At 36.5% G+C, this 17,731-nt stretch overlaps 1 protein-coding gene across 6 annotated transcripts in view; it reads left to right on the top strand.

Annotated features, from left to right (window-relative positions):
* The window catches only part of LOC139133537 (glutamate-rich protein 3-like), a 43,720-nt gene that overhangs the window by 12,712 nt on the left and 13,277 nt on the right, over positions 1-17,731 (top strand). For 3 of the 6 annotated variants that reach the window (XM_070700199.1, XM_070700198.1, XM_070700196.1), the window contains exons 1-9: positions 357-496; positions 1,671-1,889; positions 2,753-3,044; positions 3,605-3,784; positions 7,520-7,630; positions 7,963-8,166; positions 9,015-9,219; positions 10,380-10,566; positions 11,592-11,722. In XM_070700199.1, coding sequence (XP_070556300.1) covers positions 1,681-1,889; positions 2,753-3,044; positions 3,605-3,784; positions 7,520-7,630; positions 7,963-8,166; positions 9,015-9,219; positions 10,380-10,566; positions 11,592-11,722 — 1,519 coding nt within the window. In that variant the 5' untranslated portion in view covers positions 357-496; positions 1,671-1,680. Of the gene's footprint in view, positions 1-315; positions 497-1,670; positions 1,890-2,752; positions 3,045-3,604; positions 3,785-7,519; positions 7,631-7,962; positions 8,167-9,014; positions 9,220-10,379; positions 10,567-11,591; positions 11,723-17,731 lie in introns of those variants that run through there. The other 3 variants (XM_070700201.1, XM_070700200.1, XM_070700197.1) reach the window with 2 other exon arrangements.

Genomic DNA, 17,731 nt, shown 5'->3' with positions numbered 1-17,731 from the left:
TGTAGAATAGGCACTTTTTCATCTTTGGTGATAAAAAACTGATCTTCAGCCATGGAATGCTAAAATGTAAGAACTACCGGTACATGTAGATTGGTATACCCTAGTAAAACAAAAAGCTAAACAAAAGGCAACGCCTCTTTCTCAAACCTGTAAATGGCTGTAAAAAGAGAACCTGACATTGACCTTAGTACCATGGAACTACAGAAAAGAATTTGCATGCTCGTATTCCAGACATCTCACATCATAAAAACAAGAGATTTTGTTCATATGGTTCTATTGGTGCCTGACTTGTATTTAATTTGCATGCACTGGGTCAAAGGTCATGGCTTGGTGACTCTAATGGTGGATATGTAAGCAGAGAAGGTGGTTGTCAGGGAAACAGTTCTTGTCAAACAGAGATTCAATGCTCAGGAGCCCTAAGGTATATGCACAAATGTAGCTTTTAAACATATACTGCAACGTGGCCTTGGTACTGAGGACATAACTAGAAACACACGTGAGTTCATTGTTTGAATTTCAACTGAACAGGAAATTTATACGTATCATACTAATTGTGGTAGTGTCAGGTTGTGGATGTTTATAATCCTCTCTGCCATGTAGGTCATGGATGAATTATTATACCACTTTGTGAGTAAATAAACTGACACAATTTCGAACCATAGGATAGGAAAAAAGCATTGTGTGCTACTGGTACATATGTGTCAAGAATACACGTTTTGTAGCTTGAACAAATGGACAGAAAAAAAAACAAAACAGTTCAGTCACTGGATAGACACATCTGTAGCTAATACTGTGATAATTTGATGATTTATAATTTTTTTCTATTCAAAGTTACATTTTTGCAGTTCCCCTCACCTTCAGAGCCAAAGTGTAAGGCGGTGTTAGGTCTTGATTGTTTCATGCAGTCAGAGACACCTGGATATATTTTCACAGGAAATAAAGCTTTATTTTTTTTCTCAGATGAAATGAAAAGTAAAATAAACAAGGAAATGATTCTGTAATGTAAAGCCAGCACAAAGAATATTCCATCAGTGTTTATTCTACGGTATTTGTTAAAGTGTATTAATGGATGTTGTAGCCTAAAGCTTCTAAACACATTTCCATCCTGCCTTTCCTGTTGTAGAGAAGTGTGTACGCACAAAATGAAACCGAGAACAGAGAAGGATATAGATTACTCAGTAAATTGACTCTGAGAACATAATGTAATTGGAAAGGTATAACACAGTGTTTAATGAAGATAACAAATTTTAAGTGGAAATGAAAAGAAATTAAAGATGAAATTTGACATAAAACGTATGCTAGTTTACAAATTGAATTTTCTGTAGGTTGGAATGTAAGTATGTTGCTATGATACGTGCGAATCAATTTTGCATATTTGTAGAATGTTTGTTTCAGTGCCTTTGATGATCAGTCACATTTCTTTCACGTTTTCATGGCAATCGTCGTAACTGTCGTGAATAGAGCACAGAGAGACATTAATAATACATGTGTGGCAGCATCAATACTATTGATATCCTCTGGCCACACGCATATCGATAGTTGCCATGGTGATACAGAACTAGAGAAGACGCATATATGCACAGTAGAGCAGAGTTTGGAACACATTCTGCTTGTGAGGTGCTCGTCTTCAAACTGGGACTTGATTTACAGATCATTTATTTTAACACCAGATCTTAGAGAATGCCTTCGCTGGCCGTACACAGTCAAACCTCGACTGCCCACAAGACCCACCACCATCTCCACCACCATCAGGGCAGGAAAAATGAGCGATTCCCCGTGTTTTGGAAAGAAATCCAAAAGATATCCATCGAAGACAAAAGGAAAGAAGTGATCCACAAGATAACAAGAGAGGAGACATGGAACAACAGGCTAGCGTTCGACGCTTCCCGGTATCTGTTGACAAAAATATTGTTTTACTAGTTCATGTCAGCGACCGGTTGTAAATCTGAATTCTCTCAGATATAATTGTGTAGATGTCGCTTTGTCCACAGCAAATAGGAGATTAAATTTGATGAGTTACATGCAACATTGAACTTCAAACAAGATCATCAGTTTTAATCATTGATACACAAATTGAAAGACACTGGGTAATTGTTTAGTCAAAGATGGGTTTACCGGTGATCTTTTCCAAATTAGAAAATGTTCCATGAGTATATACCGATGATCACAATTGAATTTCAGTGGCACTTCTGTGTAGAACACAATTTGTGTACAGCTATTTGTTTTGTATCCAAGGCTATTCACTGAACAAAGAATCCACTCAAAGCATGTGCATTCTCAGTTCATGTGTATATTTCATAGTAGCATGTTTCATTTCGTCTTCATTTCAAGTTTGTATCGTGTGTCATTGTTTAATGTCTATATGATGTACATATGGGTAAACTCCTTCACCATGACTGCAATTTCTATGTGCAAAAAGTTCCATCAAATTATGTACAATTTTGTACTTATAATGAATATATGATACATAAATATAATTATTTTCGAGAGTATACGCAATGTGTATTCGGGAGACTTGCATGTAATATAATATTGTTTTCATTGTAATAGTTTCATTTCTAAGCTTTTTATATTTTCTCACTTGCTTTGTTCACGTATTTCTGTTATTTGAAAAACATAGGTTGAAATCAATAATGTGTGCCCAATGCAATGTTCAGTTTTTTCTACAGTATCAGTGATGCAAAATGGACCACACACATAGATACACAAACATTTCTAATAAATATCTGTTGTTTTTCTGTATCGTTTGCAGGCCGCTGGCTGCGTACAACAGCCTCACAGACCGCAACCTGGTCGGCTACTTCAACAACACGCGTATGCGCCGCCACCTCGTCAAAGCTGGGCTGATCTCGCGGCGGGGCGAAATCATCTCTGAACAGACCTACAGACTGAACATGGCGAGGAAAGAACACAGAAAACACGTCAGGGGACTGATGGCGCAGGCTATCGTGCACAAATCACTGGACATGGAAAGACACAGACAAGTTGAAATCAAGAGAAAATTAGAAGAAATTGCAAAAATAGAATTAGTTCATAGGGTGAAGGTAAGCACTACTGTACATAGATCTGATGTGCAGAGTTTTAATATTAAAACAGTAAAACCATTACTGTTTCAAAAGAATTTCTAATTACCGGTATATGCAAATGATATGCAAATGGTCTTCCTCTGTAATTTTGTAATGAATTTTGAGTCAATGAAATGGTTGGCTATAGTTTCCATACTTACTCATCACTTAGCTAATTATTTCTTCTCTTTAAACTGTACCCCAAGCATTTCTTCTTCTAGAGTCAGTTGTTTTGAAAATCTGCTGAATATAATAACTCTGAATTCATTCAACCGAGTAGTGTGCAGTGAAAAAGTTATGTCAAGAAATGGGAAGAAGATGAATATTTGCTAAAATGATACATTTTTTGTCTTCCTATCAATTCAAATTAAAAAAATTTTTAGAGTGTTTACATTGTTTGGGAAAAGCATTGACAGTTTTATATACTTAGTTAATGAATATCATGTATGTGATCATAAGAATTATAAGACTTTGTGCAGTTGTTTAAAAGTTGTAGAAAAACGGATTGTATTTTTACTGTACTCTTCCTCCATCAACAGTCTGAAAGGACAAGGCGAGGAGATGAAGACATACTGCCGTACCTGTCGCCAAGACGGTCTGGTGGAAAGTCACGCTCTGCTCGCCAGACACGACGTTCCCAAAGTGAAGGCCGAGACGGCATAAGACCAAGGACAGCACCTAGTCCAGACACGGGTCACTCATCGTCAGGCAGAGAAGGGGTCAGTATTTACTGCAAATCCAAGTACAAATTTTTGTGAGACGTAATTTTTAGCTCAATTTGGCTCAATTATTCTCAATTTTGATGAAAGCATCTACTTCTCTGAAGCCACCCATCCAACAGCTGTCAATTTTATAAGTTGCTAAAATGACTGTAGTCAAATTTGTTCAAATGATGATCAAATTTCTATATGTCAATCTTTTGGGGCCAATTTGTTGTGATGTATGGTCAAATTGCCATTCTCCAAAACGACAATTTCGATAGCTTCCAGGTTTGATTCTGATGTGGTGTAAATGATAATGAAGTTTGCATATTTAAATGTCGTAAGGTCCAGTGCCTTCAACTTTGAATAATTTATCTTCTTCAAGTGTATTCTGTGCATATTCACCACTTTACCTCACATATACACATATGTTGATTCTCTTCAAGTGTATTCTGTGCATACTCACCACTTTACCTCACATATACACATATGTTGATTCTCTTCAAGTGTATTCTGTGCATATTCACCACTTTACCTCACGTATACACATGTTGATTCTCTTCAAGTGTATTCTGTGCATATTCACCACTTTACCTCACTTATACACATATATTGATTCTCTTCAAGTGTATTCTGTGCATATTCACCACTTTACCTCATTTACCTCATGTATACACATATGTTGATTCTCTTTAAGTGTATTCTGTGCATATTCACCACTTTACCTCACGTATACACATATGTGATTCCTTCAAGTGTATTCTGTGCATATTCACCACTTACCTCACGTATACACATATGTTGATTCTCTTCAAGTGTATTCTGTGCATATTCACCACTTTACCTCACATATACCATATGTTGATTCTGTGTGAGTGGGAGCATGCTATCATTGATGCTATTTTTGCTCTGTGTTGTGTTTTTGAGAAAAGCACCTTAAAAGGTTTGTTGTTGTAACATAACCCATGTGTGGGCGTACTGATTCTTTATGATGAACACTAGGACTGGTCCGTTCACCAGGATTTTGATTTTAGTTTGCGTAACTAGCAATTTACGATTTGGTGTCGAACCACTCAGGAATTTTCACAAACAGCATTACACAAAATTCTACTTTTTAGCTGACATGTCTTACGAAAAGATGTTAGATGCAATCCCGTACAGGATCCCGCCGAGGTTATCGTTAACAATGGAAAGGAAGTTTAATTCCATTCTAGGGAGATAGCAACCTTCAAAGGGCATCCTACCATTAGCAAAATAAATGACTAATTAGATGAAATATGATTTCGTTCGACCTCCGAGAATTCATTCTGAGACCTCCAACAAGGATTCAGGTATCACACAGGACTTCATTAGCCTTAATTGAGACTTTATATGCCACTGTTCATTGCAGGAAAGAACCTTGTAGATCAATCATTTTCTCGTTTTCATGTCAAATTAACTTAATCCACCCAGTAAGGGGTGTGAATTGCTAGGGATTATCATCAAGACGATGACTAATGTAGGTTGTTAATGTTCCCCCATGAGAGAGAGAGAGTGCTCTCCACAACTTGGAGACAGCAAAGGGTGGCCAGTTTATATAACAAGGCATAATTTGCACATTTTTTTTTGTCGTGAAGATGCATTCTTTTGTATGGTATGTAACATATGAATAGATTGGTGGTGGCCCACCCCTTACATGATCAGAAGTTATGCTCTGCCCAGGAATTGTTACATGTCCAAAAAAAGTATAGGACGGGTCATTTATCTGAAGCAGGGCAAGCAATATAAAATGGATGTTGAATCAGTCAGTAAAGCTGGAAAATGGAGGTAGTAGCTACCTCCATGGCTGGAACAAGATGACTTATTGGTGATACCATAAAAACCCTATCAATTCGACCAGAAAAAATAATTATGATTTGAAATAGTTGAATCATTAGAAAAGTAGCAAAGCCAAAATAATTTCAGTGGTTGAATGATGGGGGATTTCAACTTTTTTTGACAGTTTATAAATGATATGCTCACCATCTTGAATGATTGAAACATATAAAGGTTACTTTCCTGAAGTCCTGACTTAGACATTCTGTGCTGTACATTGTATTGTTCTGTGTATTTTATTGAAAAAAAATGTTCAAAACAGCATGTCATGATTGGTTGGTTGAATTACAGAGATTTAGGAAGTCCCAATTTTCATTGGTGATCGAACTGATAAGGGTAAAATAAAATTGCGTTTTGAGAAAAAAATAGGATGGGCTAATAGAGTGGTCGAATTAATAGGGTTTTTACGGTATATTCACATTCTAACTAATTAATTTAATGGTACACAACATGCATCATTAATATTTAAAATATAATAATCCTAATAGATTTTTCACCATAGGGGGGCATCTGACACATTGCTTCATCTCCCATGAAAAACATTTTACGATTTCATTTTCTGTTTCTGCTTGTAAATTGTATTGTTTATGAGTAGCTTATGATTATGTTACGTTGGTGATGGAAGCAGCCCAAATTGTCAATCGTTAGCCCATGAGTACTCAGATGTGAAATTTCTTGGATTTTTGTGAATTTAGCCAGGGAGTGCCCAAAGGCCCTTGCTGCAAATCATCATTTCTATGAACAAGCACATCTTTGGCGAGTCATCGTTGACTTCAAGGCATGCTACACAGAATTAAACCCACGCTGACGTAAACACACATGTATACAAACGAAATTAAGCCCAAGTACTGAATAAAATCCTTTTATTTCTAAAAATATCTCACGTTGCTAAATGTATATTTTATACAGCTTGTCATTTTTTACACCTTGGAAACGTGTTTTTGAAATACTGGTTGTATATATGACCTTGCTGTTGATCTCACAAAATGCTAAAACTTCAATGATGTTTTCAGAAAAGTTGCATTTTGATGGCCCATTGAATTTGAAGTTCTGAAAATCTCACTTTTGTCAGCGGCGATGGAGAACAGAAATTTCTGAACACAGTGAGCATTCAGTGTGGCATGGTATAAGTGTGCACCCATTACTTCTTGTAGACGCCATAGAATATCATCACTGAGTAAGAGAGCACAGCCTTTAGGCGCATTCATTTAAAATTGGAGATGGTTGTTAGACATCACTTTTTTAAGGGTTACACCTGGAAGCCATTCCTGTTTACCTCGAATTCTCACGCTTTCCCTAAATTTTAGCGTTGAATGGGAACTATCGGAATAAAAGATAAAAGATGTATCAAAAATGATACAACAAGAGAGGGCCACTCTGAAGAGTTGCTTCAGCTACATGTAGTCAGTAAATCTAGAATTCAGCATGTTTTTCTGTCCAAGTCTAGATTTTATCGATTCAAAAGCAACCCTTGGAACACGTCATTTATCTAAGTATACTACAAACACACATCAGTGTTGTCAGAAAATGTGCGCCTACCATAATGTATCCACTGTGTGGTCAAAAAGATGGTATCCGAATATCATTCATGATATTCTCAGTGAATGGCTGGCATGTAAAAATATTCACTTTGACAGAAATAGATTTTATTTGAGGATATTATTCATAATACAGCACTTGAAAAATGACAATTTCTGTAGTATGCTGTATGCAGCAGTGGAAATATGGACAAAAGTGTTTCTTCATGACTGGCCAAGGGTCAAACTGATTATGTTGTTAAACTCTCCATGCTGTGGATGATAAAATGGGCAAACAGCATGGTGCTATAGTTTATTGTGACTGCATGCTTGGCTTGACTTCAGCTGATTTGTATTAACAATAAAGACGTTGTCCTTACAGAGTTTCTTGTATGTAAAAGAAGACGGGCGTCCCGAAAGGAGATCTCGAAGACGAGAAGAAGATGAAGAGGAAGAAGACGGTGGAGAAATCGATGAACAGTATCTTGTAGAAGTGAGTGTCAGATTCATGCAAGTTTTCTGTCTGCTGGTTGTATTTGTCTGACAGAATTGTCTCATATTTCATGCCGATCTGAAAATGAAAATAATATCAGGACTGTATGAATGCCTGGTACAGACTTGTATTTGGCATGTGTATGTTATGCATATTTCAGAGCTTGTAATGTGATAGTTTTTCGTTAACTTTTTTCTGCATCTGTTTTTTTTTTTACTCTTTTCATTTTATAAAGCTATAAAAATCTGATTGCTATTCGCATGGGAACACTGCTGTTGTTGTTTTTAGAAGAAAACGTAAACAAACAAACAATTTTTTTTATCTGTTCGCAGTTGGATCCTGCAGCACTTGAACAGTTTTCACTTCACATGGCCGACCTGGACATCAGTGCTAGTGACGGATCTCCGTATAGAGTGCCGTTACTTCTTCCTCAACCCCCACCGAAGAGTTCCACCTCAACGCCCAAGTCAACCCCCAGGCATCGGAGAGCTGTGGTCACCAAGGATGGCAAGAAAATTCAAGAAAAATCCAACAAAGTGAGCATATTTTTCTGTGCATACTTAAAAGTGCTTTTCCCAGTTCAAACTGCTCTGTGTACACTGATGGTTGGTGACATATAATCCGTCATTTACTATAGATAGTTTTTTTTTGCCTTGAAAAAAAAACACAACTTGCGTCTATTAATAACTTATGCCTCATAACCCTTTCACACCCCCTTCTCCCTGTGTAGAAGTCCGACTTTGCTGTAGAAACTGGTAAGGTTGTACAAAACTTCAGTGGTGAAAGAGGTCATACTAATAGATTAGGTCTTCTGGGTGTAAGTGCTGAGCTAATCTCAAAACGTGGCCATGAAAGCAAGATATTTTGTCTCTGAAACTATCATTCCATAATTTTACTGAAATAACACAAAACAACACATGAAATGGAATCACCAATGTCAAAACCATATAAACATTTCTATATTTGTATTTGAGTTGTGGGAAACTGTCAAATCATTTTGACACATTTGTTTGAAGATCATTACACGACTACGCAGACTACTCCAAGTATAAACAACCCCATCATAGTCTCTGCCTTTTATGGATACCTGCACACTTCTTCATTTTCGGTGCAAACAGCCTTGGGAACACAAGACATGCGTAGAATCCCATAATGTAATATTGATTGAATAATTCTAAAAGTGCAGATAAAATGTTACAATGCTTTCCTGTCAAGTTTTCTCACACTCTTAAAATCTAAAATGTTCTCGTTTGGGATCACTCAATATTATGTGCACTTTTAATTACACTGAGTAATATTCACAACATTAGCTAAACGCTTATTCAACAGACAGAGACAATATATCAATTAAATCTTTCATGAAATGTCCTCTTTCTGTATCCAGGGTTCGTTGGCGTTACACAAGAAAGAGCCGGCATATCCGCATCCCACCCAGCTGCAGTCCATGTGTGACGTTACCTTAAAATACCGCGGCAATGGCCTGAACATATCGTACGAAAGGATGGACGACAGAGACGAAATTCTTATATTCCAGCAACACTGCGGGGGTGAAAACCTGTGTGTCTTTAAAGGCTTGGTCAGGGAGGGAGGTGAGATTAGAGTTTTTGAATAGATTTATCAGACTTTTAAAAATACCCAAGCTACCTTCTTTCACAAAAATGCAAACAAGACAGTGTTTGTTGAACGTCAATGACATTGTGTTGTGCCTAGCTACAGGAGATTTTGGATAGACTGGCATATTTGAATAGCTCAGCCAAGAAATTCAATAACTTAGATCGGATATTCGTGGAAAGGTGTGTGTCTCCCAGCTTTACTGGTCAGCTTTAACACCATCCCCTGTACCAAAATTAATTTGTTGCAGGTGTATTATTGTCATTTGTGTGTTTGGACCTGTAAACACACAATACAGGGGTGTGAGGGGACTAACATTTGAATAATATCCTAGACTTTGTTATTCAGACAAACAGATATGACAGACTCATGACCTGAGTTTCATAAACTGGAGATTTAATTTGTCAAACGAACAAAACATTGTTAAGTGCCTTCAAAGTCCAGGTAAACAAAACCCAAAATCTGTTACATTTTTGTGAAAAATTAAGGTAACACCAAAAATGCCCAATTTATTTTCACTCACTGCAATTTTTATGAAACATCATTCCTGTCGAACAAATGACAACAAGCAAGCAAATTTTCAGAAGGATACTTTCATTCCGTTTATGACGGTAAAAATTAAAAATAACTGCAAATTGCTTGTTTGAAAGCCAGCAGACAGACCAACATCAGAGATGTTTAACAGTCCTATTGACACATTGTACAATGGCTATTGTTAGTATGTGATTTCTCTCTGTCTGTTGTCAGGGAAACTCATTGTCTGATCCTATTATTTGTAGCAGTTTAATGACAAATCCAGGACCATTGATGTCACAAGTGCATGTTGAAATACCTTTCAGGCATAACTGAAGATCACTTGGCCCACACTAGTCAATATTAAAAATCACCACAATACTAGGGGGTCAAGTTGCTTCATCAAGCTAGGAAGGCCCCTAAGGAACTGATTATTTTTGTAATGAAGATTTAGCCTAGTTTTCTTCAGGTGTGCTGTTATTTGTTTGAATAGGAGTTAGTATTTATGGGCAGTCCCATCAGTTTGTATTGACTGGGCAAACATCTGATATTGCCCTCTTTTTTCCAATTGGATATTTGTGATAATTCTTGTTACAATTTCTTAATTTTGTTTTCTTATTTTCAGATGAATTGGTCTTCACATCACGCCGTCACCGTGGTTATCCATTCAGTGCAACTATTTACATAAACGGTCTGCAGGTTATTCGACTCAGTGCGTGCTGCGAGTACAAATATCGCCCCGGAAAACGACTTGGTGGAAGTAAAGGACATTTCTCTTATGTGTCTGTAGAGGGCGGTTACCAATGTTACAAGTAAGTGAATATGCACTTGTTGTGCGCTTGCACATTTGAGTTTTATTGCCAAGATAGTCCATAATAAGTCACTGTTAACTTGTGGTAGAAGTATGGGCTAGTAAACATCAGTAAGCAGTTGTAAGCAGTTGTAAGAGTAGTGGTTGTAGTTGTAGAGGTTTTAGTGGGAATGAGAAATAGTGAAGGATTTGAAAATTGTGACACACGAACAAATTAAGTGTCCATGAGCTGTGACAGGATGCTTTTGATGTAGCTGAGATGGTGCTGAATGTGAAAAAGAGAAAAATTTCCATCTTCAAAGTACTAGCGCTACCATTAGGTGTGGAAGTTACAGTTTAAATTTTACATTGCCCGCATTTCCATTCAAAATATTTTAAGTGTAGTTAAAATTTTGAGCAATCTGAGAAAGCTTAAATCACGGAGGAAAAATATATAGCATTAAAAGAGTAAAATACTGTTTAGTTATGAATGGTAAAGTAGTAACAGAAGAGTTGTAACTTGTTGTGGCTGTTTAGCAGTAGTAAGAGCAGTTCAATAGTAGCAAGGTTAGTAGTACTAGAAGTAGTAATTATACATTTGAAATAAGTTAACCATTTGTGATACATTCATCTCCTTCCTTGCCAATAACCCTATGAGTGCCGAAATCAATTTTTGTCACCTTTATAAAATATAACCAAGACAATATTTTTTCACGTTCAAACATTTTTTTCAGATTTTTCCCAAAATTTTGACCTAAAATTGGTGTCTGTGTAAAATACTATCCATTTGGTCCAAAAATTTCAAAAGAATTACAGAAAAATTCATAAAATTTGGTAAAAATATTGCACTAAAATTTTGGTCGGAAAGATTACAGCACTCAAAGGGTTAATACTATATTGCCTACTTGGTACCTTACTTACTATACCTACTCTACTGCTGCCTACTTACTAATCAAACCGAAATCATAGGACTCAGATTTTAGGTAGTATTATTTCAGATGGACAGGCCAACATATTTATCGTTCTCTTCTCTCCCTCTCCCCCCAGATGTGAAGTCGCTGCCAACACCAAGGAGAAGGAAAAGAGGAAGAAGAAGAAAAAGAAAACCAAGGAGGAGAAAAAGAAAGAGGAGGAGAAAGAGGAGAGAGAGGAGACGCAGGCGACAGCTGCATCAGATGGTGAGTCTGATTCTGGAAGTTCCAGCAGCAGTGAATCTTCAGAGTCTGATGAGGATGCATATAGCGATGATTTTGAAGATTAGAATTCTAAATCACCCATGATGCATTATGACTATACTCACCCACAATGCGTCGGTCACTTCCAATACTAGAACTCCATGTTTCCCTGGCATCATAAAAAAAATTTGTTGACTATCATACATGCCCGAACTGTTTTGAAACCTGATTCACTGACAAAGCATTGCATAGCAACAGTTGCTAAGACAAATGCTGGCTATTTGTTTCAGTGCAATTCAACTATTGGATTGTCATTAAAGTTTTTTTTCAACTCATTTGTTTGACATTTCTTTTCATTTTCAAAAAGCAGTCATCTCTGCTTTAAATGGAAAATTGTCACTTTGACAGTGCAAAATCAGGACGCTCAAAAGTTTTTTTCAAAACTAAATAAAATAAATCAATGATATTCAACCATAGTGGTTTTTGTATCAAAAGCACTCATTCCTACATCATCTCATACTGACAGAATTGGCTAAAGAAGCATCATAACTTTCTTTAATAATTTTCATTCTTGGAATTTTGGAAGCAATTTCATTTCAACCATTGCTTTTGCTGTGAAGCCATGGCATACTTATAATTTAAATTATTAAAATAGAGATAATTTATTGGCTATTTCTTGTAAGAAAGCAAACCTTTGGAGTAAATTGCTTTTTGCAATATTTTAAGAAATGTGGCAGCTGTACTGTCAACTGCAGCTGAAGTTCATGGATAATTTCAAATTAACAAAATGGCTTGCTTCTGCCTGTGGTGTTACGTTTTGTGTCCATGAATGGCACATTGGCTCATCATTTACAATGGAGCCCCATATAAACTGGAATATCAACATTTTGAACTGAGTGTAGAAAAAAACTTGTTCACACATTGTAATATCAAAAGCGCTCAGTCCAATTTGTCATTTTTAACCAATCAATGCCTAAAGTCTCCACTGTTCCACAGCTGTTTTGGTCACTCAGTAGATACCATTGTATTTTATAGGGATTCAGAGTTGGGCAGAATTTGAGTTGGCAGCCATTTTGAAAAAAAAAAAGATGATTGTCATTTGTCATGCAATATGAAGTTATATCAACTCCAAACCTAACATTGTCATGGGGCTTGTATTACTTCCATCTTGCATGAAAATATGAGTCCAAAGATTGTTTTGTTCTCTGCTTTCAACACTATTTGACACTTACTGATTTGAAACATTTTGTCAGTACATTGGTACATTAGACACGCACTTCCATTATAATGTAAAAATCTTTCACTGGGGCACATAGTAACATTTCCACTTTTACCTGTCACTTTTTGTCTTGTTTTATTCATTTTTTATGTAAATTAACTCTTTGGAAGAGTAGTAACTTGCATGCTGTGATATTGTGTGCTGTGTTTTTATCATCTAAAACTGTAATTCATGTCATCGGTGTGTAACATGCATACAAATATTAACCCTTCTGCAGTCACCATTTTCCCGCCAAAAATTTTTGTACACAATCTTGTGAGATCTTATAATTTTTTGCATAAACTGAAATTTATTTTAGACTCAAATGATCCAGATTTTCAGACTTGTTTTAAATCAATATAAAATATCAGTGGAAAATTTGTCAATTATATATCAAATGTATTTTTTTATTCCAAACAAATTGAAAATGGCCACTGAAGGGTTAAGGTTATCCTGCATCTTTCTGTCTATCTTTTGTCTTGTAAACAATGTTTGTATTTGTTTGTGTTTTTGTTACCATTCCCAAACTGCATTGTAAGGGATGACATGATACCATAACCATCAAAATCATGCATTTTGCTCTCTTCCAAAAAAAAACTAAAAAAGATGAAAAATATTGTATATAATTTGTACATATATTCTGAAATACCCAAAAGATATTTTTTGTCATTTTATATTTAGCAGGCAGCTAAGCATTGAGGAAGTTACTGTAGTTAAAACCAAGACAGTACCAGATAATTTGTTCAGAAAGATTCCAATAGTTGTTCACCATTAAAATTGTTCCACACATTTTTTTAAGAAGACAATTTTCTACTTTTTTCGAAAGATTGAATTTTACAAGTGAGAATCAGCAAGATTTGGGCATAAATTTAATTTGAAGATTCATAACTAGGAAAGTAGAAGTAGACAAGAAACCGCAATGACTGTAACTTAATAGTTGTTAGTGTAAAGTGAAATAAAAAACAATATCGCTTCATGACATGTGGTGTTGGTGTTATCTATTGCAATGCAGTGTCCTCTTGTCACTTTGGAGTGTACGCATACACATACATCTCATTTCTCATCTACCGTACAAATACATGTATGCATTAAAACATCTTAACGTTTTTGTCTTTTCATTATCTCAAAAGAGATACTGTCACCTTGGTTTGCTGTTTGCTTTATTAAAACAAATATTGGTGTGCTCTGGGGAGATGAATGGAACATCTCATTATGGCTGAATCATGGTGTATTGTAAAGAGTAATTTACTGGTGCTAATTTCCTGTGTGTAATTCCCTGGGGAAATGCTCAGACACCGATACACATACCAATACATGTATATACACAGACCCGCCAGAAAGTATTTACGCACCTCAATAATAAACATTTGGCAAAAAATATAACTAAAAAAATCGCACCAATGTGACTTATTTCCAAAAATAATCGATCTGCAGAAGGTTTAACCCATTTTAGTCAATGCAGACCTGTTGTTGGACGTTGAATACTGACGTACGGCGAGTGTTTTCAAGATAAAGAAATTTCCTATGGAGATTTCAACGGCGACGTACTCATTTGCATATCATTTGCATATAATTAACTTTGGCGCCAAAGTCCATGCGGTTAAATTTCTTCTATTCATATTCAAATATCGACCAATCAGGGTTTTTTAAATATAATTCTGATTAAATTTTGGGGCGGGAAAATCTGCCAGACTTGCTTATGAATATTCTGATATTCTGATAGAGGTCGTCGGAGGTTACTGTATAATCGCAAGGCAGTTGGGCATATCTGAAGGCAGTGTAAGATACAACATCAAAAAAACTGTCGCAACATGGTACCATGGCGAACGTACAACGGTGTGGACGCCCGAGACTCACGACTGAACGGGAAGACAGAATGTTGGTGAGGTCGAGTCTGGCTGACAGGTTCGAGACGGCCCGCGAACTCCGTGCAAAATTTCATGAGGACACCGGGAAAACTCTTGAGTTTGAGTACAGTGAAATCACGGTTATACAGAGGCGCTAGCCTTCGTGGATGTGTTGCAAAGAAAAAGCCGAAATTGCAACCCCGGCACATCGCAGCACGATTACAATTCGCCAGACTTCATGTGAACTGGACACCGGCTCAGTGGTCCCGTGTTATATGGACTGACGAGTCGAAATTTACGGTATTCCGATGTCGCGGGAGAGTGTACGTACGACGGTGACCTGGCGAGGAGTACGAAATACACTGCATCCATCCCACTGTCAAGTTTGATGGTGGTAGCGTCATGGTTTGGGGATGTTTTTCAGCTGCTGGCGTTGGCTCGGTTGTTCGTGTCGAGAACACCATGAATCGCTGGAAGTATTTAGACATACTCCAAAACGAAATGCTACCATCGGCACTCAGACTTGTTGGGCCTGATTTTATATTTCAACAAGATAATGCCCCCGTACATACTGCTTTGGATGTGAAAGCATTTCTACAAAACCCCGAGGATTACGGCTATCCTTTTGGCGATTTTACAACTTTGGATTGGCCGGCCCAGTCTCCGGATTTGAGTCCGATCGAAAATCTATGGGAACTGATCGATTTGGAAGTGCATTCTCGTCCGATACACAGCGTTGACGACCTGTATAACCGCATTGTCACTTCGTGGGAACACTTTCAGCAAGATATTTGCCGGAAACTTGTCGATACTATGCCAAACCGGCTACGAGAGGTCATCCAGCGAAGGGTGTGGACATACCCATTATTGACAGTTGGTACGAACGTTCGATTGACCTCATTAATATTCATGTTCTTTAGCGTTGTTGTTCCCATAGAGAATCGAACGATTTTCAGACTTGTCAGATACAGCTCTTTTCATGCCGTGATTTTCTTGCCTTGCGTTGTTCTAAGATCAAAGATTTTACGATTTTTGTCTTTCATTTGTCACCTATTTACGAAATATAGTTTAATTTTTCCTGAAAAACTTGTGCAGTGTGTGCTATTTATTACTTTCGAAACTTTTCACTGTTGAAGCTAGGTGCGTAAATACTTTCTTTCTGGCAGGTCTGTATATATTATATATTATATATATATATACATACATACACAGATCCACACATTGATACAGATACTCATACCAATACATGTACAGACATACACATATATATAGAGAGAGAGATCTACACACTGATACAGATGCACCAATACATGTACAGACACACACATATATATAGAGAGATCTACACACTGATACAGATACACCAATACATATACAGACACACACACACACATATATACAGGCACAGATCCACAAACTGATACATATACACACCAATATAGATAGATACATTTATATACACATATGTAGACACATACACATTCACTCATTCAACAGTACAGATATATGTACAGACACATATACACAGATCCACACACTGATATAAATTACCAAAACCATACCAATACACACACACACACACATATGCACCCACATGTACACTCATCAGTATAGATACATGTACAGATACACATAAGGAGACACACCAATACATACCATACACTGTTCAGAGACACGTACAGATTGAGTTACACAGACATTTACAAATAATGGCACTGATACTTGATATTTGTACAAAATTACTCACAAATAAAATTATTAGGAAAGGAAATGCAAATATAAAAACTAAAAAATCATACCGGTATATGAAAATATATATTATGTATATTTATTTTACATCCAAAGTCTCAAACATTCACAAGGAAAAAGTTTTAGTTTTCCTTCAATATGTACAGCGTTTGTACATCTGCATGAGTAAAGACATGATAAAAATGCAATATTCAGCGCAGAAAAAAACATGTACACCGGTAGCAGAGGATCTTCTATAGGTGGACTTCAGTCTAGACACCCATCTTTCATTTTTTTTTCAGTTCAGTCAATTTGTGGCAATTTTTGTAGACTTAATTATTTGGAAGAGAAAAGGAATGCCTTTCTAAATTTTCAAGGCACAAATTTTAGCACTGGTGGACCTCACAATTTATCGCTGAGAAGCTGTCTTTTTGCATGGCACTTGGATTAATTTTTAATCATTAAGGGAGATGTTTTGCATGGAGGAGTCTGATTGGCTCTTGTAAAAATCAAAATACAGGCAATCTGATTGGCTGCCTATGATGCAGGCTACTCAGAAACATGAAATTCAGAAAAGAAGAGTTGATTGCAACAAATTGGTGGATAGCATGTATCTGTGGTTCATGAATATGCAGCAATTATTATAATCATCATAATGCAATGTGTATAGTTTAGTCATTATAGAAATTGCATGGTCACTACTTACATACCATGATCAAAATGTCAAAATCTTGAAATAGACGAAATATGTTGAAATCTGCCTGAGGAAAAGTAGTAGACAGAGGAATTATTCTGCAAAAAGAATTATATAACTGTCACGACAACCACATGTTGAAAATCATAGCAATTTTGTTGTCAGGACTTACTGTTCCCTTTGGGTAAAAAATGTAGTCTGCAGATTTGACATTGAAGTGGTATCTAGCAAATTTATTTCAATTGTAACTCACGAAATGCAATGTAATATAGTGTCATTGAGAAGCTTCCTGCAGATATTACTTCCGTCAAATTTGATTCTTGTAACTTGGAACAGGAAGGATGTGAAATTTTCAAAATTGATAGTGAAGGACACTACGCATATTTATCGATAGAGCTTCAAATTATGTTTCATTATGGTACATGGTACCTACAACAGAAGAGAAGGTCGATATGAAAGTGCAGCTGTTTCTTGATTTTCTACGG

Source organism: Ptychodera flava, chromosome 5, assembly GCF_041260155.1.
Source record: "Ptychodera flava strain L36383 chromosome 5, AS_Pfla_20210202, whole genome shotgun sequence".
Lineage (NCBI taxonomy): Eukaryota > Metazoa > Hemichordata > Enteropneusta > Ptychoderidae > Ptychodera > Ptychodera flava.
Note: the sequence above shows the minus strand (reverse complement) of the source record. Positions and strands in the feature narration are given on the sequence as shown.